The following is a 27,599-nucleotide window of genomic DNA, read 5'->3' as shown; positions in this document are numbered from 1 at the left end:
TGTACATTAGACTTACTTATTTTTACTGGGCTTTTTTTTTTTTTTAACCTTTGTCATTGTAGTTCCACCAGAAACACCAGGAAATATTTCCTGCATTTATTACTTTGATGCTAAACTTACCTGCACCTGGACTTCAGGAAGAGAAACACATCTTACGACAAACTATACTCTTTACCGAAAAGTGTAAGTATAGGATGTATTGGGAATTGGGTTGCTGGGGAGAGACCACCAGCTCCCTTCCCCCTCATATCCTGACTTCTCTTTAAAGAAAACCTGGAAACATTGTGGAGTTCAGAGTCATGGCATTTCCTCAGTAAATTCAATTAATTGGGGGTTGATAACTCTTGAAAAAAGTTAAAATCTGATACCTCTTTAGTATGCTGCATAAAGGAAATTAGCATTCTCAACCCAATATTCAGTAGACAAAATCAGAATTGATATTCACTTGTTTCCTTGAAGTAACATTACTAATTAGATGAAAAGCTGAGTAAGCCTAGGTACAAATGGAGAATGGAGGCACTTCGTGGGAGTGTTACCCGGAAACTTTGTGTGTAACTAATTATCGTTATTTTGGATGGGTAAAAAAAGATTACTTCCTCCTCTACATCAGTTCCCATTTAAAACTAGTAAAGCCCCTGTTACTCTGCTTGACACCAGTAGCATTTAACCTAGGGACCTTTGGAGTCATAAGGTTTCAGTGAAAGAATCCAGAGTTAGTTGTCCTTTTTGGATTGCTCACATCTGGGGATTTGTATTTACAAATACAAATTATGTAGTCTCATGCTTTCCAATGTTTTTGTGACCCCACTATAGAAGCATAAATACTTGATAGTTTCAGTTTCCATTAAATTTCAAATATTGTTTAGGAGCTTACTTTTTCATAAGTGACTGTGAAAATGGTGAAATCAGCATTGTTCCAAGGCAGATCTCGGATACAATTTTGAAGGTGATAGCACAGATTTTGTCCCAAATATACTTGTCAATCTGTTCTTCATAATAGAGCTGCTTGTAGTGCTCTTTTTCTGTCTAATCAAGACTCTAGGTAGTATGATTTCATGAAGAGTTTTCAAAAATGCCTAAATTTATTCTTGAGAACTAGAAGGCATTCAGACTCCAAAGGAGACATTTTCGTATTGTAAGTTATGCTAGCGTATGGTATCTTTTTTATTTAAATGGTAGGGCAGGAAAACATCTTTAGTTTTATCTCTGTTTTAGGCTTGACATTTTAGGCTTCCATCTTCATTAGGTGGAACTTTGTTACTCCTTCTAGTGTTTCTACAGTTTATAACTTAGCTGAGTTTGTGAAACCATAAACTAGAACAGCCATTGAAAGTAAGTTTCAATATTGTTTCTTCCTGTACCAGCACAAATTCTTCTTTAACCACACAGTGAATTGGATTGCAGAACTATTTAGAGTAAAATCTAACCGTTAATTTTAATCCAGATAACTCCCCAGCTGAGTTTACCATATGACTACAAAAGCACTAGTACAAGGGGACAGAGAGCTGTGGATGGAAACAAACAGCTATGCATGTTAGGGAAGGTAGGACTGCTTCCTTTTGGAGCATTGCAGGCTTACAGTAGTTTAAAAAAGGTTCTTGAAGTACCAGCCCCAGACTATTTTCTGAGTTACATGAATGATGTGCTTACTTACTGCATAGTATGGAATACAGGCCCCATATATGAGTTTTTATTTGTTGAAAAATTTCTCTGTGGGTTGGTAACATGAAACAAATGTTGTTAGCTTTGCATCCCACACTACGTATAATGAAAGTATATGCTATGAAGACAGCATGTTATCAGTGTTTTCTTTCCAGAAAATCTGACAAATTCTATTACTTTTTAATAGCTTGGCAGTGGTACAGTTTGGCTTTTCTTTTTTCTGTATTTAAAACATGAATAAAAGCTTGTTATTACATAGTTCCATGTGGCATGTGTTACTAGCTTTATCTTATCTATATTTTTAAAGGAGGTCTTGCGTGGAGTTACATGATTTCACTTCTCTTTGAGATTTTAATCTAAAATAATAGCATGTGGATCCCCCATTAAGGCATTCTTACTCTTCCTTACTGCTCCTGGAAAGTTGTCTTACTAATTGCAATTAAAACTAATTGAGTCTGTGTAGGCTACTTTTGTGCATTTGCAGGAGTGGAGCAATTAGGAAGGAGTATTTGTTTGCACTAATATATCATCGAAGGAGATATTCACTGGTAAAAATGGCCTGCAACCTCAAAAACACATGAATAGTAATTAAAGAGTAATAATCAGTTAGAGTTATCCTAAGAAAATCCTCTAATTTCTAACTCCTTTAATTTTTCTCTTTTATATTTTAGGATGACAGAAGGAGGGGTGACTCTTCCAAATACAGTGCGCTCCTGCCAAAGCAAAACGGAGTCATGCTCATTTGTCTATCCAGATACTCCATTTAGTAGTTCTTTTTGTTTTCAGGTGAAAGCTGAAAATGTTTTGGGTGAAGCCTCATCAGATTGTGTTCCTATACCTATGGAAAAAATAGGTAATTAAAAAAAAGAAAAAAAAGAGTTAAAGATAAAGCAGTGTATGTTGAGCTGACTGTACCCTCCCCAATTCTTTTGACTTCCCTGTAGCATACAGGTTAGAGAACTCTGAAACCAGTTGAGTAATCAAAGTTGGTTTACATAGAAGAAAATAAAAAAAAAATTTTTCAATATAATATTTTTGAAACCATTATTTGGGTTTCATTTGGTTTTAAATTGGTCTCAGTTTTGAAATGCCATCCAATTTTAATTGTTAGCTAAAATTATGACGTCTCTGACATTACATTTAGGCTTTAATAATATGTTTCGTACTTCCCAATTTTTTTCATCAAAATTTGGATGCTTCCAATTCTGTTGTTATGTTTTAACTGATGGTGTTTCCAGGTAAAATTCTTCAAACTGGTTGGTGGTGCAGCAGCAATTTTCAGCAATTTCTTGGTCTTACCAAGAGGTGGTGAAAAATTATAGTGTGCTGTATTTATACTATGAAACGTCTAACTACAACAATATTTTTTTTAAGCTAATGTCTAACATATCCATTATAAATGACTAAGTTTTTAATTACTAACAAGTAAAGGCCATATACTAAAACTTGTGTGAAACTAAGTTGTACTCAGACTGTAATTTTCTATTTTTGAGTGGTACTAGATGTCAGTGCAATATCTAGCTGTAAATGAATAGCGATATTATAATTTCTCCAGCCAGGTCTACCCATCGTTTACTCTGCTGTTCTACTTTCTGGTTAGGAATGTTAAAAAACCACCTGTTCTGTGATTCCCAGGAGCAACAATAATATTTTGCCTATCTCTTCTCCTTCTGTGCTGTGCTGCATTTTCCTCTGTTCGTTTTGGTGTAGTTAAAATACTCAGTTAAAAGGTTTGTTGATTTGCTGCAGCATTCCATGAGCTCTCCAGCCATATGTTCCTTTACTCCCTGTGTTCAGACCTGCCGTGGCTCCTCATTACTTTCCACATCCTCTGTACCAACCATCTCTTTTCTTAGTGCTAATCCATTCTTTTCCCATCACCTCCTTCACACTTCTTTCCCGCTCAAATCCTTTTCAGCTGAATTCTTCCCTCATCTGCAGTTTGGACTTGACTTTGGCATCCCAGCTCCGCTTCGTTTCTTTTCCCTGCTGCTGTCTCTGAGGAGTATTCTTCAGTGCTGATACAGATGAAAGAAATCTGCACATCTGTTTGAGAGCAGGTTTGTCAGCATTAAATCAGTTATGTGTACAATCTCTCTTACAGGTAACTTCCCATTTGTAGAGTTATGTCTATAAAATAGACCATCATGAATACCTGAGAGGATGTACATTATTGGGATAATAATTAAACTTCTTGTAACACACATAGACGGAGCAATTCTGAACTTTTATAAAAGCATTTTCCCCTGCTACTGTTTTTGTTTCTCCATTCTAGAGAAATTTGAACCTCCTGAAATACTTTCAGTTAAAAAAATCACTGGTATAAAGCAGTTGCTTACAGTAACCTGGAAAATGCCTGAGAAGATTATCCCTTCACAAAATGTAATTTGCCAGGTTCAATACAGGAACTTGTATTCAAACTCTTCGGTAAGCTACATAAATTTTCTTCTGAATGTTAGCTTCTTTGTGACTAATTTCTTCATGTTATAAAAGGCTAAATAGAAAAAAGGCAACAAGTAGTTGGAAATAATGATTAAAACCTTGTTATTTTAGTGGAGCATAATTATGATCTTAAGATCATTGTTTTGTTGTCTAGGATTAATTGTTCTCTTCCTTTTGGTCAATGTCTGTTTTGGTACATACTATACTTCTCAATATATTTCTGTAAAAGGCTAAGGGATTACACACACATTCAGTCAAAATATTTTATTTTCCTCTTGCATTCTGATGTTGAAAACAGCATTTACTCCCAACCACAACAGTTGAATCAGATTAAGATGGACTAATGATACATTAATTTTCAAGTGAATTAAAGTATAAACTTTACAAAATGGAAAATAAGAGAAGTTATTTTTCTGAGTTTGTCTTTCTGACACTTAAATGGAACTGTTATAGAAAAAAACAGTATTTAGTCTTTTGCTTCTTTCAGATGGCCTATTCCAGTGCTCCTCATTATGGAAGCAATTCTGTTTGCAGTCTTAGTGTTTCCTCTTTCAAATTTTAGAATGGGCCAGGTTGCTTGGCTTTTCTTTTTAAGTTCATCAAACTGAGATGTCTGCCTTGACCTTACCATTTTATACATTAAATGTGTAATTCTGGCAGAGAAGAATTAGTTGGGATAACTAATAGTACTCCTCAGAGCTTTAAAAAAGTTCCTGGTACTAAATATGTTTCTAAGTAGCATCCTCGTCACATTCTCATGGCAAGCATCTTCACTGTAGATATGACATATTAGTTGTTGGATTCAGGATATATTTGGGATGATCTGATGGGCAGCATGGCTCAGGTCCACCTCGGATATTAGAAACTGAACTTATTTAAAAGACCTGTTCAAGATGTTTATCCCTTTGGAGTCAAGACACTGTTGTCCTTGTGATGATTACATGCATATAAGATCCTTCCCAAATGTTGAAAACATTCACATTTTTGTGAAGTAACAGCATTATTATGTATTTTGTCTATTTGTCAGCACCTATGTAAGAAATCACCGGTTTACTTTTTCACTATCAAATACAGTCTACATCCATTTTCTTCCTCAGAACTTACTTCCATTTTTCCACAGACATTCTAGAGAAAAAAATAGTAGCCATGATCAGTAAAGACAAAGTCCAGTGAGTTTAGTTCTGTAGGATCTTAGACAGGCATTATTCATAGTCTGTATAGCCAATCCAATGGCAGTGGCCAACAAAGACAGCATCAAACCATCAGTTAGGTACAGGAGCTCTTTTTCTGTCTGTCAGCACACGCATGCAAAACAAAAACAAAAAAAAAAGTTTGAGCAGGACAGATATTTTCTTGACCTTTTAAGCCTTCCTACCAAAACAATCTGAACAATTAACCAAAATAATCTAAAACAATTGCTGTGAACTGTTTTTACTGAGTTAAAACAGATGACCTATTTTTCTACTTGCATGTGCTAAGTTTCCAATTATAATTGAATATTGTTAACAGCCTTTTGGCAAGTAACTAAAAGCTAGTCTGGGGTGTCTGCAATTCTATGTCAGGTTCTGCATGAGGTTGATAATATTTTTGAAGCCCTTTTTATTGCATGTTGGCTAAAAAGTCTGTCACCTAGCAGTCGTTTGTAAATCCCTGAATTCATTCTCATAGAAGCAGTTTTCTATTTTTGACATCAAGTTTCTTGAGATCAGAATGGACTAAAATTTTCAGTTTCATTAGGCAGTGCGCTTCCCATTATGATGTTCAAAGGAATGGGTGTCTGCATTTTGTATTGTTAGAGTTTGATTCACTTTTCATTGGAAGGTTCAACTGGTGGAAGACAAGGATTTCTTCATGGGTTTTTTGGCCCTGTTGTTGTAAATCTACATGACATTACTACTTTAATTTGGCTCCCAAGAGGGAATCTTCCTTATTCTAAAACTTACCTTTGCTGACCTTCTAAGAATTTAGCTAGCTTTAACATAGCGTCTTTCTGTTTCAGTCATCTGAAATTTGAGAGGATGAGAGTTGTTAGGTACTGAGTAATTTTTGCAATTTGGAAGAGAAGGGTTACATCTTTCTACAGTTCGTGTTGTTTTCTTCTGCTTCCCATTGTCAGTCCAGTTGAGTTGATGCATCAACTCCAATTCCTGGTTTTCATGTCTTCTTTCACCTTTTGTTTTGAAACAACAATCTAGCTTCTGACTTCCATCAGTGAGATGTGAGTGGGCTCCTTTTAAGACAAGGAAATTACTCACTTTGTCATTACTTTTCCAAGAAGATATTGCATCAGTTATTTCTCATACTCTTGTCTTCATTCACCACTTAAAGGCTCCATGTTCTTTTTTTCTTTTGGTACCAAAATTTTTTGTGTTTTCATTGGTCTTTTCATTTTAATCATACACTGATAATCTTGGGGGTGGCCTACCACCACACTATTATATGGCTAAGAGCTGGAAGACCCTGTAACTCAGAAAACAAAACCAAGAAAAGAAACAAGTACCCAGCTGGCTCACAAATTGCAGATGACCACTGCTTTCCCAGGGATGCTTCTGCTTTGAGGTGGAGCTGTATCCAGGACATTATGGTGATACTGGCTTCAGCAATACCCAGTTGCTTCCCATCAGTCATCCAGCATCTCCTGCGCCAGCACAGCTCCTCTAGAATTGCATGTGAGCTGCACACAGTTCAAGCCACAGGTCAGTCAGTACAGACATAGTTTTGGCTCAAGTTTTTCAAACCCCGGAGTTTTACAGGAAGAATGAAGATGCTACAGAGAAAAATGAGGAGTGAGGTGGGAAACATGAAAACTGAATCCTTTGTGGTTTTTTGAAAACTAAAGTAATATGTCTGCATGCAATTTTGTAGCAAATAATTTTTGTTTATGTATTTACTTTCAGGGAATTGTCCCTGTCCGACAGAATTCTGCAGAGAAAACAGGATCCTGTAATCTCACAGGTCTGTGGGACTCCACAGAATATTCAGTTGCCATTCAGTGTAGGAGTGTTGAGTCAATATTCTGGAGTGAGTGGAGTAGGGAGAAAACAGCAAGCACAGAAGAGAAAGGTAGGCTAACTATTTAGTGAGTTTTTTCATTGTTTATACTTTGGGGCATTAGGATTTAATAATGGAAACCTGTATTTTCAGCATATTATCAGTCTATTGAATTTAGAATTCTGTTGTTTAAACAGAACACATGTATTTTGTTTAAATATAGAAGAGGGAAAACGAGCAAGGAGTGGAGGAGATCTGAAAGGTGATACAAACAACATAGTGCTAAGGCAGAAAATGGGTGAATAGCAGTGAAGAGAGGAAAAATTAAAGAGTGTAGATGGAGACCGAACATTGTTAAGCAGGATGGTAGCAGAAATGTGGTGTAGCAAGTGTGTCCGATAAAACAAATTATAAGTAGGGAAATTAAATTGCCAGTTTTTAAAGCAAGACTAGAAAATCTCCTCTAGAACTTAACAAATAAAAGAAAGCAGAAACAAACTTATGGAAAGAGAGAAGCTGTACTAATTAGGAAAAAAAGGCACAACGTTACACAAAGGAAGACTTCTTTTTAATAAGTTGCTCTCAGACTGTATTTTTGAAACCTTTTGATTGTTTTTATGATATTATACTGTCTTTTTCATATAACAACAAATTTAAAAATATTTTTGTGTCTTCAGCTCCTTCCGAAAAAGTGGATTTGTGGAGGGTAATTGAGTCTTCACGCTCAGCTGGAAATAGATCTGTATATCTTATGTGGAAGGTATATACTCTTTTTGTGAACTGATAATCATATTGGTATCCTGCAGCTGATGTTGCATTGAAGTATTTTAGTGTTGTAGCGCTGTCGTGAAATGCTCCACCACAAGGACATATTACTGCCAGTGGGTTTTACTGTCATCAGAAAAAAACCTCACTAAACTAAAGCAGAATTGAAAAGGCTTTTGTTTACTGAATGGTAGATAAACAGAGTTTTGTAATCTGTGCAGAAGGGAAAGGTTTAATTGTGTACAGAACATTGGAAAATCTGATTGAAAGTCCTTACAACTGCTCCCAAATAATACAGCTTACTAAAGCTGTGTTTAAATTTACATTAATCTTCTCGTACAGTGACCAGAAACTCTTTGTTTCAAATCTCAGTATTCGACTTTTGAACCTTTCCTTCAATAAAATTGTTGCAGCTGACTGTCCTGAAGATGGGACTTGAAGAAAGTACCTTGCTTTTCTAAATACAGTATAATCATTTGGTAATTTGGTTTGGACTCTTTAATACAGTATATACTTTTGATTATACAAATAACACTGTGAAACACTTACTACTGCATATTTTTTTTAATAGCCATTAAACAGCTTTCCACTTTCTGGGAGAATTCTAGGCTACAAAATACAGTATTTTCCGGAAAACCATCCTGCACTTAAAATGACAAACAGCACTACCGATGAGAAGTTCCATTTACGTTTAAATGAAGAGGCATATAACGTATCTATTACTGCCTATAACTCTGCTGGAAATTCTCCTGAAGCTATTTTGCGGATTCCATCCACTGGTGAAAAAAGTACGTTTTCTCAATATTGTGTTATGTTTTTCTCATTAACAAAAAAATTATCTTCCTGACATCTGTTTAAGTTCTATACATATAGAACTGTATTATTTACAAAGCTGTGTAGTCCATTACTTTTTACTAGAACAATATTATCTGGTTGTCTGTTTTGCTGTCACATACCATGTTTTGTTATAGACTATTATTGTTGGGGTTTTTGTTTTGTGATATATTTGTTAAAGATATCAACACTTTCTGATGTCTTATTAGAATTTCTATTTTATTACTTTCTGAGGTTTTTTTGGTTTTGTTTTTTTAACCTTGGACCTCCCAAATAAATTTATAGTCCCATTCAATTCTGTCTCATCCCTCTATTAGGTCATAAAATTGGTTACCACAGGGCATTATTGCAGTGCATTTAACAACAACATTTAAAGACATGTTTAATAGTCCGTAAGATGCATCAGTGGAAGCAGAGAGAGAAACATTGTGTTTATTCTCATTTCATATGCATTCCCCCCATCCCACCCACTTCCAGGTTCAGGGAGCTGGTCGACTCTAGCACAACAGTTGTGTTCTTTGGCTCTTCCATTTAATTCTCATATTTCTGTGAGCCTTGTATTACAACAAGGTGCTGCCTACCTATGATCTGAAGAGAGGTTGCATATGACACGCTTGAATCACTTCTACATCAGTTGCTCATGAAATAAGTGCGGTTGTCCTCCTGGAATTGCTCAGTCAAATTCCAGTCTAATCAGAAAACTGGTTATGTAGATGTGATGTTATCTTGTCCTGGAAGCTGCTGACTACCTCTCTGTCCCCTTCTGTATCCCACAGTAAATGTTCTTCTGATTTTTTCTGTGCTGTGACATGCTTTTTTTGCCCTACATACAATCTCTTTTCCCTCTGCTTCACCACATCTTCTCTCCTTCTGCTTTGCCAGGTTGGATTTTCACTCAGATTTTCGTTACCTCTGTTCTGCAGGTTGATGGTTCACTTTTGCTTCACTGTCATTCATGACCTTGCTGACTTGATTTAACTGTTTTCCTATTGCCTTTGTCATCTCAATCAAAACTTGCTTATCTGTGCTACCTGTAGAATTGATAGTAAATTGGTTTGTAAAATTCAGATCCTAAAAGAGAGGTCTTTGATTCTGTATGTATAAATCTCCTTGAGTATCATCTCCTCAATCCCCCCACCCGTTTTCATTGTAACAATTCTTACATGCTTCATTTTAAAGTATTTTGAGTACATGCACGTGAACATAGGTATAAAGCAACTTTTAAAACTTTTTTTAACTGTGACTAAGTCCCATACTCTTCTAAAGAAGCAATCTCAGCTTGCTATACTTGAGTTGTTTTCTTGCTGCAGTTTTTATGAAGATAGAATTGCTGACATCTTCTGTTTAAATTTTTAGCTTCTCGGATTATTGAAACAGTGAGGACCTTTACAACAAATGAAGAAGTGGTTGTGGAATGGATAGCCTCTGAACCAGAAGTAACCGAATATGTAGTTGAGTGGTATGAGGAATTGGAGACAGATCCTTTTAGTAGATCATGGCAATATGTATCAAATTCTACAAACTGGAAAACTAACAAAAGTATGTTTGTTTATCAGTTACAGCTGTAACAATGTACAGATACATATGTATTTATGTATATTTATTTATAGGTAGACTGGAAAGAACAAACAAGAATGAACTCATCCAGCTTTCCTCAGACCATTTTAAAAAATAAAGCAATATTACATGCTTTATTGAAATCTCTTCATGTAATTTCATAGCAATTTTAACTCAAATTTTCATGCAACATGCAAGATGGTGTTTGGTCCCATGTAAGATTAGGCTAGAGTTTTCATATTGAAGAACTGTGTCTTGATCTTATGCCATGAATCTTCCAACTGGGAGGCTTATGACAGATATACACTACTTAAGCAGAGAAACCGAGAACCAAAAAAATGAATCTGAAGATTGGAAACGGTCATGTGCCTTCATGTGGGTTAGAGAGACAGCAAGAAACCTGAAAGGGGATTTGAAGGAGAATTCTACTTTAAAATAAGCAAGTGGAGTGATTGGTCAATCTGGCATGTTAAATATCACATAATCACATTTGTATTATGACCTACAGCATTTCTAGGAGGTTTCAGTGGCTTTATGATGCTCTGACAAATAGGTGAGGATCTGCTTACTTTTTTGTTTTAGAGGCTGACTTTTTTTTAACAGGTAATCTTTCTTAGTTTGGCTATGTCTGTGTAGTTTCAACTCAAAACCAAACAATGTGCAGAGCTCAAGAGGTATGTGCAAAGGCAAAACTGGGAATATTGATGTTGATGTAAATATCCCATGCACATTACCTTTAGTTAAGGAAATGCATCTGCTTTTCTTTATACATTTGGATTTTGGTTTTGGGGTTTTTGTTTGGTTGGTTGGTTTTGGGGTTTTTTTACAAAAACAGGAATAATAGTGAAAATGTTTAATATAATATATGTAATGTATGTGATAAGTGCATTTTGGACTATTAGCTCTTTGGTTCTCCACTAGTGAAATTAGATTTATCAAATTTGAAAGCAGTTCTTGTTCATATATGGATCTTTCTGAATGCTACACCAAGGAAGAAGAATCTCCAAAGTTTTCAGAAAACAAGTACTCTGCATTTTCTGAAGTGAAAAGGAACATTTGGTTTGTTAATGATGAATGTAGCTAGCTTGCCCCTGAAATTTGTCTTACTGGCTCAGACAAGAGTTATTTAAATACTGTTTCTGTGCTACAGTAAACCAAATTAAACAAAAATCTGCTTGAAGTAAAATTCAAGAGCAGTTTATTACACATTGAACTGAGATGGGTGAGTCTGCTGAAAATTGCACTATTTCAGCAATTTGCTGTGAGGAATAAATGCTATTTACAGCTGTTCTCAGTGTATTAAAAAAGCCAGCTTTCCTCCTCAGCATTATTAGATCTTTGTTTACCCTAAGCACAAGTCACATTAGAAATGTCAAGGCAAATTCAGACATTGTTATTCAGGCCTGATTCTAGCATTCTTTTGTGGAATTATTTTAAGGACGACATGTGAGCCGCCATAACTTCTGCTGGGTTGCAGTAGGTGTAAGGGACTGAAAAAGCAGCAGAGCTGATACAATGCAGGGATTTGTCAATAGCCATTATTCTTGCTGAACAAGCTGCAGGACTTGAGGAGGAATGGTCTAGGAAACCCTTTACACTAGTTTCATCCTGCAGGGTGTAAAGCCACATATGTGTCCTCCAAGAGTTGATGAGACTTGCTTGTAAGTAGGGCGTGCACCCTGTTGATTATTTGGCTGCTGGATTGTTCAGAGCTCAAAACTTTGTTTCCAGAAGCCTGAACTATGTCTTGAAACACATAAAATTCTACTGCAGAGATTTCTCTTGTACAATTGTACTTTTGAGTCAAGCTGGTTAGAAGCAGATCTGCAGTTGGCATAACTTGAACATCAATGTGGAGTTAAGAGCTGGGGCTCCATTGTGCCTTTGAAGCTGTTTGCATGAGACAAAACTCTCTTCTGCAAAGCAGTAAACCTAAAGATATGTGAAATTACAAATATTCCTGAAAGTATCATTTTATACTGGTTATTTGAAAATAAAAACTTTCTCCAAAACCTTAAACTGTCATGAGATGAGTAATAGAGAAGCTGTATAAGGCTGAAGTATAATTACTCATTCAAAGTATTTCTCATGAAAAATGAGTCAGAAACCAAGTGCTCTTATGAATACCACTACATAAAATTCATTGCATTAAGGGCAGTAATGAGCATTTGAGGCAGTAAATATAAATTGTGCTTGCTAAAAAGTTGAAGAAAATAGAGGTCTGTAACAGTATGTTTAGGACTACACTGTGATTTATTCTACTTTGATTGTATTAATCTTACATAGAGAATTGTATGTAAATATTCTTTTTTTTCCTTTACAGAAAACTTTAAACCATTTATATGCTATAACATCTCAGTGTACCCTGTTTATGGATATAAAGTAGCAGCTCCATATTCAGTACAAACTTATGTTCAAGAAAAAAGTACGTATTTTAAACTAATGATGTTGTGAAAGGTGTGTTGTAGTCTGTCTCTCAGCGTGTATTATCTTTGAGCGATCTGGTACTGGGGTTATTCTGTTCATAGATCAGCTACTGAATTGTTCAGTAAAGAAAATTGAATCTTGTAATACAGGTACATTGGTGCTTGAATCCACTCATTTGTTGTAAAGTTTACATACTGTATACAAAGCACTTAGAAAGAGTATAGCTACAAACATGAAACAGTTTTTTAAACTGGGTATCTCTTAAATGGTACAGCTTGTTTAGATATATAATTAGACTTGTTTTTAATGCTTGTCTGCACTTAGCAGTGCTAATATATGAGGAAATTCACTCACAGAATGAAATGGATGGTTTGAAAAGCTTGCTTTTCGTTAAATTTTATAATGTAACAAAATGTTTGCAGCCCTGCACATGAAAAATGGTAAGAAGCCATGATGTTTGCGATTGGATAGAAACTGTGGATGAAATAGCGTTTTGGGTGGGGATGGGAGGAAGGTTTCTTTATTTGTAGAAGTTCAATGTGAATTCAGTGATTTATACAGCCAGCTGTAAGAATGTAGTTTACTGGTAATTTTAAGATTTCAGGTGCAAATGTCAGTTTGTGTGTGTGCATATATAGGTCTATGCAAGTGTGCATGCACACATAGTACAATGCACTACTAAACAACATTAATTACTAGGAGGAGGTAAGGGAGTATTGTATGTTTGAGTAATACTTAACTAGCACAGTTACAACTTCATTTCAAGTGCTTTCCTATTTATAGGGAGCTGTGACCATACTAATGGTTGTCACAGAATGGGAAGGAAGATACATGTTTTAAAACTGAAGCACAGAGAACTCTTGCTTCAAAGTTACGAGCAATGCACATGAGTTTGTCTTGTATAAGTAGAAAGACTTTGTCTAATGTGATGGGCAAAGACTGGGTGTGCTGGAGACCCCAGTTGAATCTCAGCTCAGCCAGAGACATCCTGCATACACAGTGACCTTGCACTGGAGTTCCCCTGTGAGTGCATAAGGATGTTTTACCTCTTGATCTCTCTCTAATGTTGTGAGGATAGAGCCTTTTAACGATCTTGAGGTATTTGGATGCAGTAACATTGAGAACTATGCAAATGCCAGAATAGATGAGGGGGAGTATTAATCAGAAGAAATCACACATTAAAGAGGGTGAGAAAAGTTAAGGGCTGTATCAGAGCACTAAGATGACTTATTTACTTGTACATTTGTTGCCCCGATGTTACTGGTATGTGTGAAATAACGCAGATGGATAACATTGTGGTACTTAGACTGTTTTACTACTTTTTCTAATTTATAATACTTCTGTGCAGAGCCATCAGAAGGACCTGTGGCTGACACAGGCATTCCAGGGAAAAATGAAGTTACAGTAAAATGGAATGAGATTTCAAAGGATAAAAGAAATGGATTTATCAGTAACTATACAATATTTTATAAACCTGAAGATGGAAAAGAATTGAGTAAGTATAGATTAAACATTAACGCTTTCAACAGGGTTATGACAATCTGATGTCTGAAGATAGTTATTTTCATAGTTATTTGCACACTTTGTTATTGTATGTTATAAATATGTCTGAAAATACTGGTACTAAATGTGGCTTACATAATGATTAAAAAATTTTTTAGGTTTAATTGAAATGATGGGGTATTCTAGTCAATAGTCCCTGCTTTAATACTACACATGTATTCTTGCTCAGTTTCTTTGTTCTGAACTTATTTTGCACAGCACTGCTTGCTCTTAGTTAATCTTTTTTACTATTAGTTTTGTACTACCCACGGTAGTACAGCCATGACTGTTGACCACATAGTCCTTTCTGCTTCTCAGATGCAAATCTGATTGATCTCCAGGTGATAAATATAGTCAGTGTATGGCAGCACTATCATTCCTCTTCCCTTTCCAGACCAGGATGGAAACTGATATATGAGAGACATTTTGCAGATTGTTCTCTGTTAGCAGTAAAAAAATCAAATTTGCAGGATTATGCCAAATGAGAGAGTCCTATTTGTCAGATACTTGCTGTTTTCCCCTTTTACATATGTACTAGTCTCCTTCCATCTTCAAATCTCTCTTCCATTGTGACACACCTCTGAAGCCAATGGAAAAAGTAATGGCAGAAGTAGAGGAGCTAAAGTGGAGCTAAAATATATTGGAGAGTCATAGATCTAGTGCAAATTCATTAATTTGAACCTTATGAGGATTCAGTGAATTTCTAAGTTCCGTGCATGTCCTTGGAAGGATTCCTTTCCCAAGCCCTCAGCTTCTGGAACAGTATGGTGGAAATTTTCTGGTAAAAATGTTTTTACAGTCAGTTTTATAATAAAAGCAAAATAGCAAATTATAGCCAAGAAGCTAAAATAAGCTGCCAAGAAATAGTTTATTTGGACATAGTTTTTAGGTTAATTTCTTCAAATGTGCTTGATTTTCTGTGCTTGGTACTGTTTTTCTACTGTGGAGGCTGACAGCATGACTTTTTGAGCATATTCGTAATCTCCTACCTCAAAGAGTACTATTCATACAAGGTGTCAGTATAATCCTATCTATCCCAAACTTCTCTAGCCTAAATCTCAGCAGAATCTTTTACGAGAAGTGTTTTGGTGACCTAAATTTGTTCTTCCTGTATAGTTTATGAAGAATGCTGCTGTATCATTCAGTGCTTCAGAAATGGTTCTTTTTCCTTCTTTGTTTTAGACATCACTGTTAGCAGACACCTAACAAAATCTTTTTTTAAAAAGATCTCAAACTTAGAAATCTTGTGTTGTCTTCAGTTGCTTCTGGATATCCAGTTTGGAGCCAGGGCAAGAGCATTCTTGGTAATTTTTAAATTAGAAAGAGGAAGCTGATTATTTCTGTGAGATTCAGTCGTCTACATGCAGTTTTTCCTGCTGTGTTGGTTTCTGAGTAATTTAATGCTGACTGCTTTGTGTGGGATCATCCTCAGGATATGCAGTCTCATGTTATGGAGCTATGGATCTCCGTATTACTTCTAACGTAAAGTAGACTATGCCCATTTTAAGGGTTCAGGTTCATTTCTTTAGGAAATTAGTTTTAAATAGCAACTCAAGGGAGTTCAATTTAAATGGCAAAACCCTACTGTATTGATGTTTTTTGAGGCTTCTGTGATGTCACATCTTTTTGATAAAAATAGAACATGGAGTTTGTGCCAAGTTTGTGACTTCACCGATGGCCTTTTAACTCTAGAACTTTACCTTCCCCTCCCTGATTTAAGAGAAACTCAGGTGGTTTAATCTCAGGGCATATTGCAGTGTATCTATTTCCTGAGTGTTTCTTGACTGAACTGAATGATGACATGAGTTGGCTTTGACTTGATGCACCAGAAGATGTTTTAGTGACTTTAATTTCATAATATGAACACGCTTTTAATGCTGTTTGTAGACATAGAATGTTTTGTATGCCCTGCTTAAAAAAATTTAAAAGTGAAGCACACCATACTAATTCCAGTAATGGAGAAGGTATTGGAAATGTTGAGTTCTATTCAGAAAAGCATTTTTAAACTTGGAAAAAAATTCCTGTTGATTTTGGCTTTCCTCTGACTTTATTGGGGTGATATCCCAGTGCTGATCAATTGCAGCCTTTTGGATGATCAGTGTCTAACTGCATGTACTAGAAATATAGTTAAATTTAATGAGCTGCGAAACTATTTTAAGTTCTTAATTTCCAAGCGTAGGTTCCCGGAGATAAAGTTCTCAAAGCACTGTTTTCAATGATAAAATAAACTACAGGAGATCATAATTTGTCTATCTTTAATATATGGAAAAAAAAGTGTATTTATTTTTAAAAGTAAATACATAATGGTTTATTTTTTTGCCCTAAACTTTTAAGTAGCATTGAGAAACACTGTTTAGTAACTTAAGTTTTCCCTCTCAAAGGACTGATAAGGTCGCTTTGTATTTCAAGTTGTCTTTAAAATACTTTGAGATCTATCATTGTAAAAGATGCTAAATAAGTGTACAGTTCCCTGATACAACACTATTTTTTGTGTTTATTGACATAAATCTTCTCCTAAAAAGATGAAACAGTGAACTCTGATGTTCTGCAATACAGACTGAAGTCCTTACAGGCTAATACGCAATATACTGTCTATATCATGGCAAGTAATGAAGCTGGTGGAACCAGTGGAGAGCCAAAAACCTTCAAGACTTTGAAATTCAGTAAGTAATATTCCAGGTTAGTTATTACTATTTTAAAAACAGGTTTGGGAATAAGAAATATAGGATATTTTTGTTTCGGCATTTGTTAATATTTTTTTTTTCAATTAGTGTTAAACAAAACAAGGAAGAATTACCAACACTAGCTGAATTTAACTCGATTTCACGGTTCATCTCACAGACTAAAACCTCAAGATTAGAAGTCAAACCCCCAAATCTTTCTTTTCCTGTCAATAAAGCTGTGGAATACTATGGATGTTTGTGGGACCAACAGTTTGTATGCGGTCAATTATGGGATGGGGTGCCTAACACTTACTAAAAAGCAGATATTTCCATCTGAGATACTAGATTTAGAATAGCTGTGCATTGCGTTGCATCTCTTTGGCTGTATAAGCTTAACTAATAAATGAGTGCACAGGTTGTGGCCAGTGTGTGTGTATAAGTATCTTTTTCTATTTCTTACTATTTGTTTTAGCCAGATTTTACCAAGGAGGTTGGTCTGATGGCTGCAGGTCAGAAGTTCAGACACCTGCTCATTTCTACTTCTGGAAGAGTGTTTTCAATATATACATAAATTGTTGTAGCGGTGGCCAAACTGAAATATAAAGAAGTGCATGAGCTATCCTTAAATTTGTCATGGGACTCGAAGCTGATTTTTTTTTTGCCTGTAAATTCATCTGCTCATTTGCTACTCAAATGCAAGCTAAGTTAGACTATGCTGAGGTCTGGTGTCTATTGCTGTCAGTACCTACCTCTGGTAGGTACTTGGAAGCTAGCTCAGAAATCTGTGCAGTGTTTCAGTCAGAGTATTTTTTGTGTATTTAAAACCTATCTCCTGCATTGAATTTACTATTTAATTTGCAGTTACAGGTAGAAGTGGCACTATATGGCAGTTTTAGGTTACTCTAGAACAACAGGTGCCCAGAGGGGTGGTAGACTGTTCATCCTGGGTGACTTTCAAAGGTTGGCTTGGTATGGCCCTAAGCAGCGTGATTCTAATTTCAAAGCTAGACGAAGTCACCTACAGATGTCCGCTCCAATCTGAATTATTGTGTGATTCTATTAATAAAGGAAACTTTAAAATGCAATACACCTGTGCCTGAGATCCTGAGAAGTCTCATCATGAGCTGCTTTTCTGGCTCAGTAACTGTGACTTGTTGGATTCAAAATACCCATCTTTTGACATGTCGTACAATGAGTACCATACCGTAGTCTGAGTAATTTTGGCTAGTTTTGACAGAGCGCTTTAGAATTGTGCTAATTGGGTGACGTGGATGTTAAAAATTAGCTCTCTTAAGCGAATCCATGAAGAAATAATAAATATCTGTGGTTTGTTTTATTTTTATTTTTTTTTGCCTCTAAAGATAAAGAAGATATTATTTTCATTGCTCTACCTGTTGGAGTAAGCATGTTGTTTCTGTTAGGCCTTTGGATAACATGCATTTTGAAAAAACACGCGTGAGTACATTTTCTGCTTTCTAAAACTGAACACAATCAGTTAATTTTAACTTGTAAAAGGCAAATATATATAAATCTTATAAATGCTTTTGTTGGGTTCCAAACCAATGTCAAATTAAGAAAGTAAGCAATTGGGAGTAACAAATAACTAAGGATGCAGGTTATCTTGTAACTGTAGTTAATGTGCTACAGTCCAAAAATAAGTACTAATTTTAGAAAGTGCAGTAAATTGGAACAAAAGAAACAGGAGAAACAGATTTACGTATCACCTGTATCAGTTTATGGAAAATGCTACATGCCATTTGCAGTTCCATGGTCAATCAAGTGAGGAGAGCATACTTTAAGTCAGTTACTGGAAAGTTAATAATGCCAAAAATAAAGTTTCCCAGGCACTTTTAATGTATCTGCTAGTACATCACTAGAACACGTTTCATATAACACCTATCGCTTATCTTAGTTACATTAATATTACTTTCGTTAGTTTGTGACACTTCCCTTGAGCTATAAAGAAGTCATGAAGAAACTATAAATTGCATCATGTGAAAGCATTTGGATGCCTGATCCATTAGTATGGATCCATATCTATACAAGATTCATAATCCTTTTATCTGCCATCACATATGTCCCCTGCTAAATTTTAAATTGCTTCCTCAGAGCATGGGAATATGACTGTGAAGATTTTTAAGGTTATAAAATGTGCTTTTCTTTAGCATGAAAAGTGACTAAGTTGTTTGGCTGAAGCTTAATAAGAATTATTAACTGTTTTGGGGTGTTCTAAGCTATTGGATTGTTGTCATGCAAAGCATCAGGTAATAAGTATATCTGAAGTAGTTAAGTATAATTCCCAGCTCTTTTACATCTTCATCTGTGTCATGTATTCTGAATTTTTACAATAGTAAGAAATTATGCTTTGATTCTGGAGAATAGTTTGAGATGTAGTTGAGTGTAGATCAAATTGCAATGTGAAAAGTCAAGCTATGGCCTAGTTTTCATTCACTTGCGTGTGTACCCAGTATCAATGAGTGATTCATTTTGTTTCCTGTTTACTATTCCGTTGGACAGTTATAAGCTACAATGTCAGTTAGCATAATTTATCTGCTGTTATTGTAAGAGTTCAGCATAGCTCTAGTGTGGTATAGTGCTAGGGAAACTTTCCTAGAGCAAAGTTTATGTGAGGTGGCTTTTCACTGAAAAACCACCCTGCAACATGATCATGTCAGGTTTTGTGTACAGCCTTAATTTGGCATGATAGTATTTGATCTACTATACAATAAAAATTGTGCATTAGTAATTTTTCTGCAGTGACCCTCTCTGTAGCCCAAGATTTTTATTTGTTGAGATCTTTTGTAATAAAAATGAATGTGAGGGAAGACAATTTTAATTAAAAATACTGTGTTAATACAGGAAAGACTTCTCTTGTGAAAGTTTGATATTTTAGCAATATTTGGGCTTTCTGCAGATTTGTTCATTTTATTTTTAATAATCCATCTCTTTCATCATTTGGCTAAAATACCTTTCTCAATGATAGGTTTAAAAAGGTTTGCTGGCCTGATATACCCAATCCTGCAGAGAGCATTGCAGTGGAGTGGCCTCTTGATACATCCATGGTAATAATTGCAATTTCATGTATTAAAGAAGGGATCAAATGGAGAGAGAAATCTTTCTCTGACAGTCATTTTATGACTAAATAAAAAAACCTGTTGAGTTTCATTCTTCTGTTCAAGTGCTATAAAATGCTCTTCCTTGTATTTCAAACCAATAGAACAGATGCATCTTTATAAAGTATTTTCATTTAATTCTTATATGATAATGAGAAATGTTTTGAATTTATAAAGTGATTGGTCAACATGTTTTATTAAATAAAGTCAATTACATTTGCTTGGATTATTGAGTCTACTGAGTCAGATTCCCACAGCTGGATATTTCCTCCCTTCTCCACCAAAAAATGCAGTGCAACATATAGTAAAATTTGGTGTGTATTATTGTACTAACATTTCCATCTTTTTTATTGTTGGATATTTATTCCTTATTAAAGTTTTGATATGTATTTGAATGAAGTGGTGTTGGTCAGGTTTACATAGAAAGTGTAATCTGTGGAGAATGGGATTTAAACTTTTTTCTGAAAAATGGCTCGTTAGAGTGGAGAAGATGGAAACAGTCCAAGCCTGATTCCAAGCCTTCATTGAAACTCCTTATTTTAGTTAGCACAGAAAGCCTAATATGAAATTGTTTAACAAATGGACAGAATAACTTTGTCATTTTTGGTACTTGTTCACATATAACTGAATCCCAGCTGAAATGCACATGAACTCTTTATTAATGCACTCTTAAAAGTTAAGAGTCAAACAGAGCTCAAGTGGCAATATTTTATATATTAAAAAAATAAACTAATACATTATCTATCCCTATATAACTTTCCAATTTATCTCTTTGTACTGACAGAATAATTCATTTTTGAAGGGAGTGACACCTGAGGCTAAAACCATAGACTGTGAAGACATAAGTGTTTTGGAACATTGTTTCCCTGAAGAAAGTCAGGAAGGATCACTACTAATGAACTGTGAAAACCATGTTTCTGAATGTACTGATATTAATACAAAAGGCATGATTAACGGAGATAAAAAGATACTGTATAATGAAGAAAATAAAGTTGCAAAATGTTTTTCACCATCCATGCCTTATATAATTACCGATCAAGATATCAGAAGTCAAATGCATTCAGCTTTGATACCAGCGAAGGAGATCCACCCCATAGAAATGCTGGAAGATGATTTATGTGAATCCCAACAGACTTCAATTAAAAATGAAGAAGATGATAATGAAGAAGTTTTAAAGCTGGAAGATTTCAGTGAAAAAGCACTGTTCAATCCATACCTTAAAAATTCTGTTAAAACAAGGGAATTTCTTGTTTCTGAGAACTTGCCAGAACACAGTAAGAATGAACCCAAAAGCCAGTCAGCTGTCTTACCTCCTTTTCAACAAAATGTTGCAGGACAGTCTTACATAACACTGGACATGTTTGGGCTGGCCACAGCTCATTAGCTTGAGAAAACTTTCCTTTGTAAAGTCCCCTTGTGATACGTGTCTTGGCATTGCTGCTCAAATGTATTCATATGTTCTAACCTGGCAGATCTCGGTTAATTTGGATGAAAACACCCCCTTCCTTTGAACAGCTGTGAAGTAATTTTTTGCACTGTGTTTATACCCATCACGGTTCACTTTCAGTGTGGGATGGGGTTTTTTTTTGCTTGTTTTTGGTTTTTTTTACCAGATAGATGTGCCAGTAGTGAGGCAAAGGAAGTAGCTTTTCTTATCTCTTCTTAGTTCTCCCATATCAGTCTGCTGAAACAAACTGATCTTTACTGCCGGAGCATCCAGCAGTGCAAGCAGCTCACCGATTTTCCCCTGGGCAACCAGTTCCCATGGCTGAGCATTGCTGAGGAAGTGGGGACTGACTTGAACAGCGCCAGGATCTGCTGAATCCTTCCTTAAGTCATGTGGAGTAGAACTACTTTCCTGTTCTTATTTCCCTTGATTGTTTTATATCTTATTTTATGTATAGTGTTCCTCCTGCTCTGCAAATACTTGGTAGATTTCAGTAATTGTCTTTTTGCATCCTGACTCTTGAATTAGTGGTTTCGCTCATAGTTTCTCTGTCTTTATTGAGAGGGTATTTGTTATGTATATGCTATTGACTTATCAGCATTTTGGAACAGGTAGGATTATGCTGGCTTTGTTGCTTCCTTCCCTTTCTCTTATGTTTTTAATCATCCTCTGCATTTTGTGCTGCTGTTCTCTCCTGTTTGTTTACTGCCTTTTAAAACTCTGTTTACTACAGGATATCTTGTTATCTTGTTCCTTTGCCTCTAATTTCTCCCAGTTTAAAACTGTGTTTCCTAGTTGAGGTTTTGAAATTTTTGGACTGAAAAAAAATTCAACTAAATACAGCATCTTGTGCTGGAATAAACACTGAGTTTATATTTAGGAAATTATTTTTCTGGGAGGTATTGAAAAAAACCCTAAGTTTACAAAATATCTCCACATATACTCTGGTAACTGATTTAGGATTGGAGATTTCTACATGAAGGCTAGAACTTTCGTAATTTGTTTTATGATTTTGATAAGTCATAAAACTACTTGTAGTTTCCATTTTATACAGCAGCAATTAAGCAGGAAGCTCTCCATCACACTAATTTTTTTTCAGCAGGAAAGAGGCTATTACTGTAAAATTCTTAACAAAATATACAGTCTTGTTAAATGACATGTTAAAAAAAAGAGATGGAGAGTCAACTCTAAGTAAAATGTGTTGAAAACGGGTGTTCAGTATGACACGTGGCATATAGTGGTTTTAAGACTTCAAACTGTTTTCACAGTATTTAAAGGCTTGACGTTATCAGTCTTGTTTGTGCATAACTACAGACTTTAGGAGTGAAAATGATACAGGAGTCATGGGGATAGAAAATGAGAGACAAATGTGAATAGGAATAGAAAGCCTTTCCTTTCTGTGCAGGAAGAGGAGTGGGAGAATGGAAAATACATTGTCCAGCATGAATGAGGAGACTGAGCCTTACCCTGGATGTATTGGCTCTTACTTGCATTGTGTTGGGGAAGATAGGGTAAAGCTTGCATGTAGGCTTTTAATGTATAGTTTGGAAGTTGCTTTTACTTATAGCAATGTTTGTTTAGATTCCAAGAAAGAATGAGAAATAATTTCTGCAAATGTTCCTTGTACAGCAACGCTGATTTCCACCCCCCCAAGTTTGTTGAATCACTTTCCCAACCACAGTGCTATAAGCCAAAATGTATGTATATTTGTTCTTAAAAGCCCTTGCTTACTTATCTAAGTCATGCTCTGAAATCAGCATGGGACACATCTTTGCTTGGGTCAATGCTCCTGCTTCACTCGCTTCCAGACTTCTCACTCACAGCTACATTGCCATTTCCTAGGATTCAGAAGTCACTGACTCAGACACAGCAGTTTTTTCCCCCTTAAATCTCAGTATTTGTTTTAATATCACAAGATTTTAAAATAAACAGATACAGACGTATTTTGGGGCCTGTCTAGGAATTGTTTAGCAGCCATGTGAAAGCTGCATTCTCTGAGTTTCATGGTTGAGTTAGGTAAAAAATAAAAATAATGCAGCCTTTAAGAGATCATTAGAAAAGGGAGGTTCTTCCTGGGTGGTTTGTTTAGGGTCTCTCTGTAACATATATTAGCTTCTGGAGGGTAAGTAATAACCTGCTTTTCTATCCCATTTTATTTCCTTCTCTGTTGCTATTCTGCTTTTCTCTCCTCACTTCTGATTTCCTTGCCCATTATTTTCTCTGAGAAGGAGTAATGTAGTAAGTGTGCTCAGTGCATCTCAGAAATTAGGGCTGCGTTTTGCCCATGCTTTGTATGCCAGCTTCTTGGACTTGGTTTGTTTTGCATTCAGAGTTGTACTCTTTCTGACCTTTTACAATTTGTCTTTCAAACTAATGCTGTGAACAATGAAAAAAATAAAACATGAGAGCACATGGAAGAGTTTTTATCAATTTTTACTAAATACACCATTTAGGCATTTTAGATTTTCATATTCATTTAGAAGTGTGATCCTATTTTGAGAGGGATCCACAAATAGATTGGGTATATAGTTATTCCACTTTTATAATGTCTGGTAGCAATGGCAGGTTGGATATTACAATACTTCAGCATTTTTGATACATTTTTTTATAGAACACCTCATGTCATTAGTCCTAGAAAGCAGTTTTCCTAGATTTCACTTCACCATCACTGATCTGAAAAATGCCCATTTCTATCCCTCCTTAAAATGCAGAAAATTAATCTCTCAGGTGTATGGGTCTTTGCAAGGTTAATAGACATCAGCTTGTGGCGTAATTTCAAGAAGATACTGATACATCTTCACAGTTGTCATTCTTCTGTGTATTAGATAAATAATTCCTTTCTGACCTTAAGGCTTATGCCCTCCAAATTATTAATAGGTCATGTTTTTCACTTACCAGACTTTTAGCTAAATTTAAACATTCAGTCTTTTCTACCTGAGTTTACCTTTAACTCCCCAGAATTTTGAATTCTTTGACCAGGAATCCCACAAACTCTTTGATGTAACAGAGTAACCTGTACTAGGCAAATTTTCCATTCTACATAACCTATGATATTTCTGTGTTCCTCATGGCCTTTACAGTTGCCCAAATAGGGGGAAAAGTATGTTAGTGTTTAATGCAGTGAAGGGAAGAAAGCTTTCTTACACCAGTTAGCATGCTCCTCCAGAGATGTGATTGCTGAACAGCTGCTGTAGATGGACTGGCAAGGGGTCTGACCTAGCTGGTACTATTTAGTGTTTATCTTGCCACAGCATGTATTTCATTACAGATAACGTGTTGTCTTTTCCTATTCCTGGAAGATTAATTTATTAGAAATAGATCTCTTTTTGAGATAGTTGATGACTTCTCAAGATAGGTGTTTCAACTTCTGTTCACAAGTGAGAACTTACTCAGAAGAGTTGCAACACTAGTCCAAGTTTGGTATCTCGTGTAACACAGGTAAATGCATGCAACAGAGCCCTAATCTGAGCGCAGAGTGTATGTGTGTGTGACTCGCAGCTTCTGTTCTTGCTCAGCAAATGGGTTCATGTCACCTTTGCACAGCTCTGCTACAATTCCTTTTTACCAGTTTTGCACAGTGATGCCATAAGCATCATGTTTGTATGTTGCTTTGAGATTTTACACTGCAAGATGGGAAAAGGAGTCCAGGAAGTCTGGACATTCTTCAAGAAGAAAATCTTGAAGACGCAGGAGGAGGCTGACCCCATGTGCTGAAGGACAAGCTGGCAGGGAAGAAGACCAGCCTGGCTGAACAGAGAGCTTTGGCTGAAACTTGGGGGGGGAGAGAGTTTATGACCTTTGGAAGAAGGGGCAGGCAACTCAGGAGGACTACAAAGATGTCATGAGGTTATGCAGGGAGAAAATTAGTAGGGCCAAAGCTCAACTAGAACTTAATTTAGCTACTGCAGTAAAAGACAATGAAAAAGTTTCTATACATACATAAGCAACAAAAGGATGGCTAAGGAGAATCTCCATACTTTATTGGATGCGGGAGGAAACATAGTGACAAAGGATGAGGAAAAGGCTGAGGTACTTAATGCCTCCTTTGCCTCAGTTTTTAACAGTAAGACCAATTGTTCTCAGAGTACCCAGCCCCCTGAGCTGGGAGACAGAGACAGGGAGCAGAATGAAACCCCCATAATCCACAGGGAAATGGTGGGTGACCTGCTACACCACTTAGACACAGGGAAATGGTGGGTGACCTGCTACACCACTTAGACACACAGTTGTCTATGGGGCTGGATAGGATCCACCCAAGGGCACTGAGGGAGCTGGTGGAAGTGCTCACCAAGACACTTTCCATCATTTACCAGCAGTCCTGGCTAACTGGGGAGGTCCCAGTGGACTGGAGGTTAGCAAATGTGATGCCCATCTACAAGAAGGGCCTGAAGAAGTATCAGGGGAACTGCAGGCCTGTCAGCCTGACCTCGGTGCCAGGGGAGGTTATGGAGCAGATCGCCCTGAGTGCCATCACACAACACATACAGAACAACCAGGGATCAGGCCCGGTCAGCATGGGTTTATGAAAGGCAGGTCCTGCTTGACCAACCTGATCTCCTTCTATGACATGATGACCCACTTAAGGGATGAGGGAAAGGCTGTGGATGTTGTTTACCTAGACTTTAGTAAAGCCTTTGGCACCATTTCCCGCAGCATTCTCCTGGAGAACCTGGCTGCTCATGGCTTTGATGGGTATACTCTTTGCTGGGTGAAAGACTGGCTGGGTGGCTGGGCCCAAAGAGTGGTGGTGAATGGAGTTAAATCCAGTTGGTGATCAGTCACAAGTGGTGTTCCCCAGGGCTCAGTACTGGGGCCAGTTCTGTTTAATATCTGTATCAGTGATCTGGATGAGAGGATCGAGTGCACCCTCAGTAAGTTTGCAGATAAAAATGTCATGACCCAGACTGGACAGCCCAGGGAGTCGTGTTTACTTTGAAATTCCCTCTGGCTAAATTAAAGTGAAATGATACCAAACAATCAGTTAAAAATTTTATTTATGACAGAAGCAAACTGAACTGGGGAGGCATGGTAGTAGGTGGCAGGGTTTCTCACAATGGGAATTGGCATAAGACTACTTCTGTAAACTGTGTAACCCAGGGTAACCATATACAACAATTCAGGGAATAAGGAGATCCCTCCCGTTGAGTCCCGAGGTTCAGAGCAGACCCCCTTGCTTTCCAGACTCCTCCTCAGAGAAGGGCCCAGGGATGGCAGGATCCACTCCTAGTCTCAGACTTGGTCAGTGGTTTATGTCTTGAAACGGATGAGGTGTAGGGATTGTGGAAAAGGAAAGAGAGAAGAAGACAGAGAGAGAGAAAGGAAGAGAGAAAGATTTCACCAGTCCTGGGTCCAGCGTTGAGGGGTCCAGTCCTGGTGGGCTTGCACGCCTGGGGCTTCAGTTTGTGTCCTTTTATCATCCTTGCCCCTCCTTCGGGTCGGCACTCGAACTCGTCAGGTTAATGAACAGTTTCGGAGCCTTTGGGCTTGGGGGTCTTTTGTGGAGTAACTTCTCCTTCCCTGCAGACGTGGCCATTGTTTGATCTTTGTATCAGAAGAGCTCATCAGAACAGGGAGCTGCGCACCCTCCAGCACGCCCTCCCCCTCCTGTTGCTGACCTCTGAGCTGATGGGGTTTTCACCTGGGCTCCTTGCTGTGCAGGTTTGTCTTTAAGCAGAACTTGCCCCACCACAATGTTGGAGACATTAACTCTTTCAGTCTCTCACAGACACCAAGTTGGGAGGGAGGGTTGATCTACTCAAGGGTAGGAAGGCTCTACAGAGGGATCTGGACAGGCTGGATCGATGGGCTGAGGCTAATTGTATGAGGTTCAACAAGGCCAAGTGCCGGGTCCTGCACTTGGGTCACAACAACCCCATGCAGCGCTACAGGCTTGGGGAAGAGTGGCTGGAAAGCTGCCCAGCAGAGAAAGACCTGGGGGTGCTGGTTGACAGCCGGCTGAATATGAGCCAGCAGTGTGCCCAGGTGGCCAAGAAGGCCAATGGCATCCTGGCCTGCATCAGAAATAGTGTGGCCAGCAGGAGCAGGGAGGTGATCGTCCCCCTGTACTGGGCACTGGTGAGGCCACACCTCGAGTCCTGTGTTCAGTTTTGGGGCCCTCGCTACAGGAAAGGCATGGAGGTGCTGGAGCGCGTCCAG

General features: G+C 37.1%; 1 protein-coding gene across 1 annotated transcript in view; it reads left to right on the top strand.

Annotated features, from left to right (window-relative positions):
- The window catches only part of LOC104839949 (interleukin-31 receptor subunit alpha-like), a 34,841-nt gene extending 13,381 nt beyond the window's left edge, over positions 1-21,460 (top strand). The window contains 14 exon segments of the mRNA XM_010580573.1: positions 63-183; positions 2,334-2,515; positions 3,938-4,089; positions 5,741-5,777; positions 7,033-7,167; positions 7,773-7,855; positions 8,432-8,648; positions 10,051-10,233; positions 12,575-12,676; positions 14,027-14,173; positions 16,743-16,883; positions 18,245-18,338; positions 19,867-19,945; positions 20,781-21,460. Of these exon segments, the coding sequence (XP_010578875.1) occupies positions 63-183; positions 2,334-2,515; positions 3,938-4,089; positions 5,741-5,777; positions 7,033-7,167; positions 7,773-7,855; positions 8,432-8,648; positions 10,051-10,233; positions 12,575-12,676; positions 14,027-14,173; positions 16,743-16,883; positions 18,245-18,338; positions 19,867-19,945; positions 20,781-21,380 (2,273 nt within the window). The 3' untranslated portion in view covers positions 21,381-21,460.
- The last annotated feature ends 6,139 nt before the right edge of the window (positions 21,461-27,599 follow it).

This window comes from Haliaeetus leucocephalus, unplaced genomic scaffold, assembly GCF_000737465.1.
Source record: "Haliaeetus leucocephalus isolate CR32 unplaced genomic scaffold, Haliaeetus_leucocephalus-4.0 Scaffold722, whole genome shotgun sequence".
NCBI classification, from domain to species: domain Eukaryota; kingdom Metazoa; phylum Chordata; class Aves; order Accipitriformes; family Accipitridae; genus Haliaeetus; species Haliaeetus leucocephalus.
The sequence above is the reverse complement of the archived record's forward strand: the minus strand, read 5'-3'. Positions and strand labels throughout refer to the sequence as shown.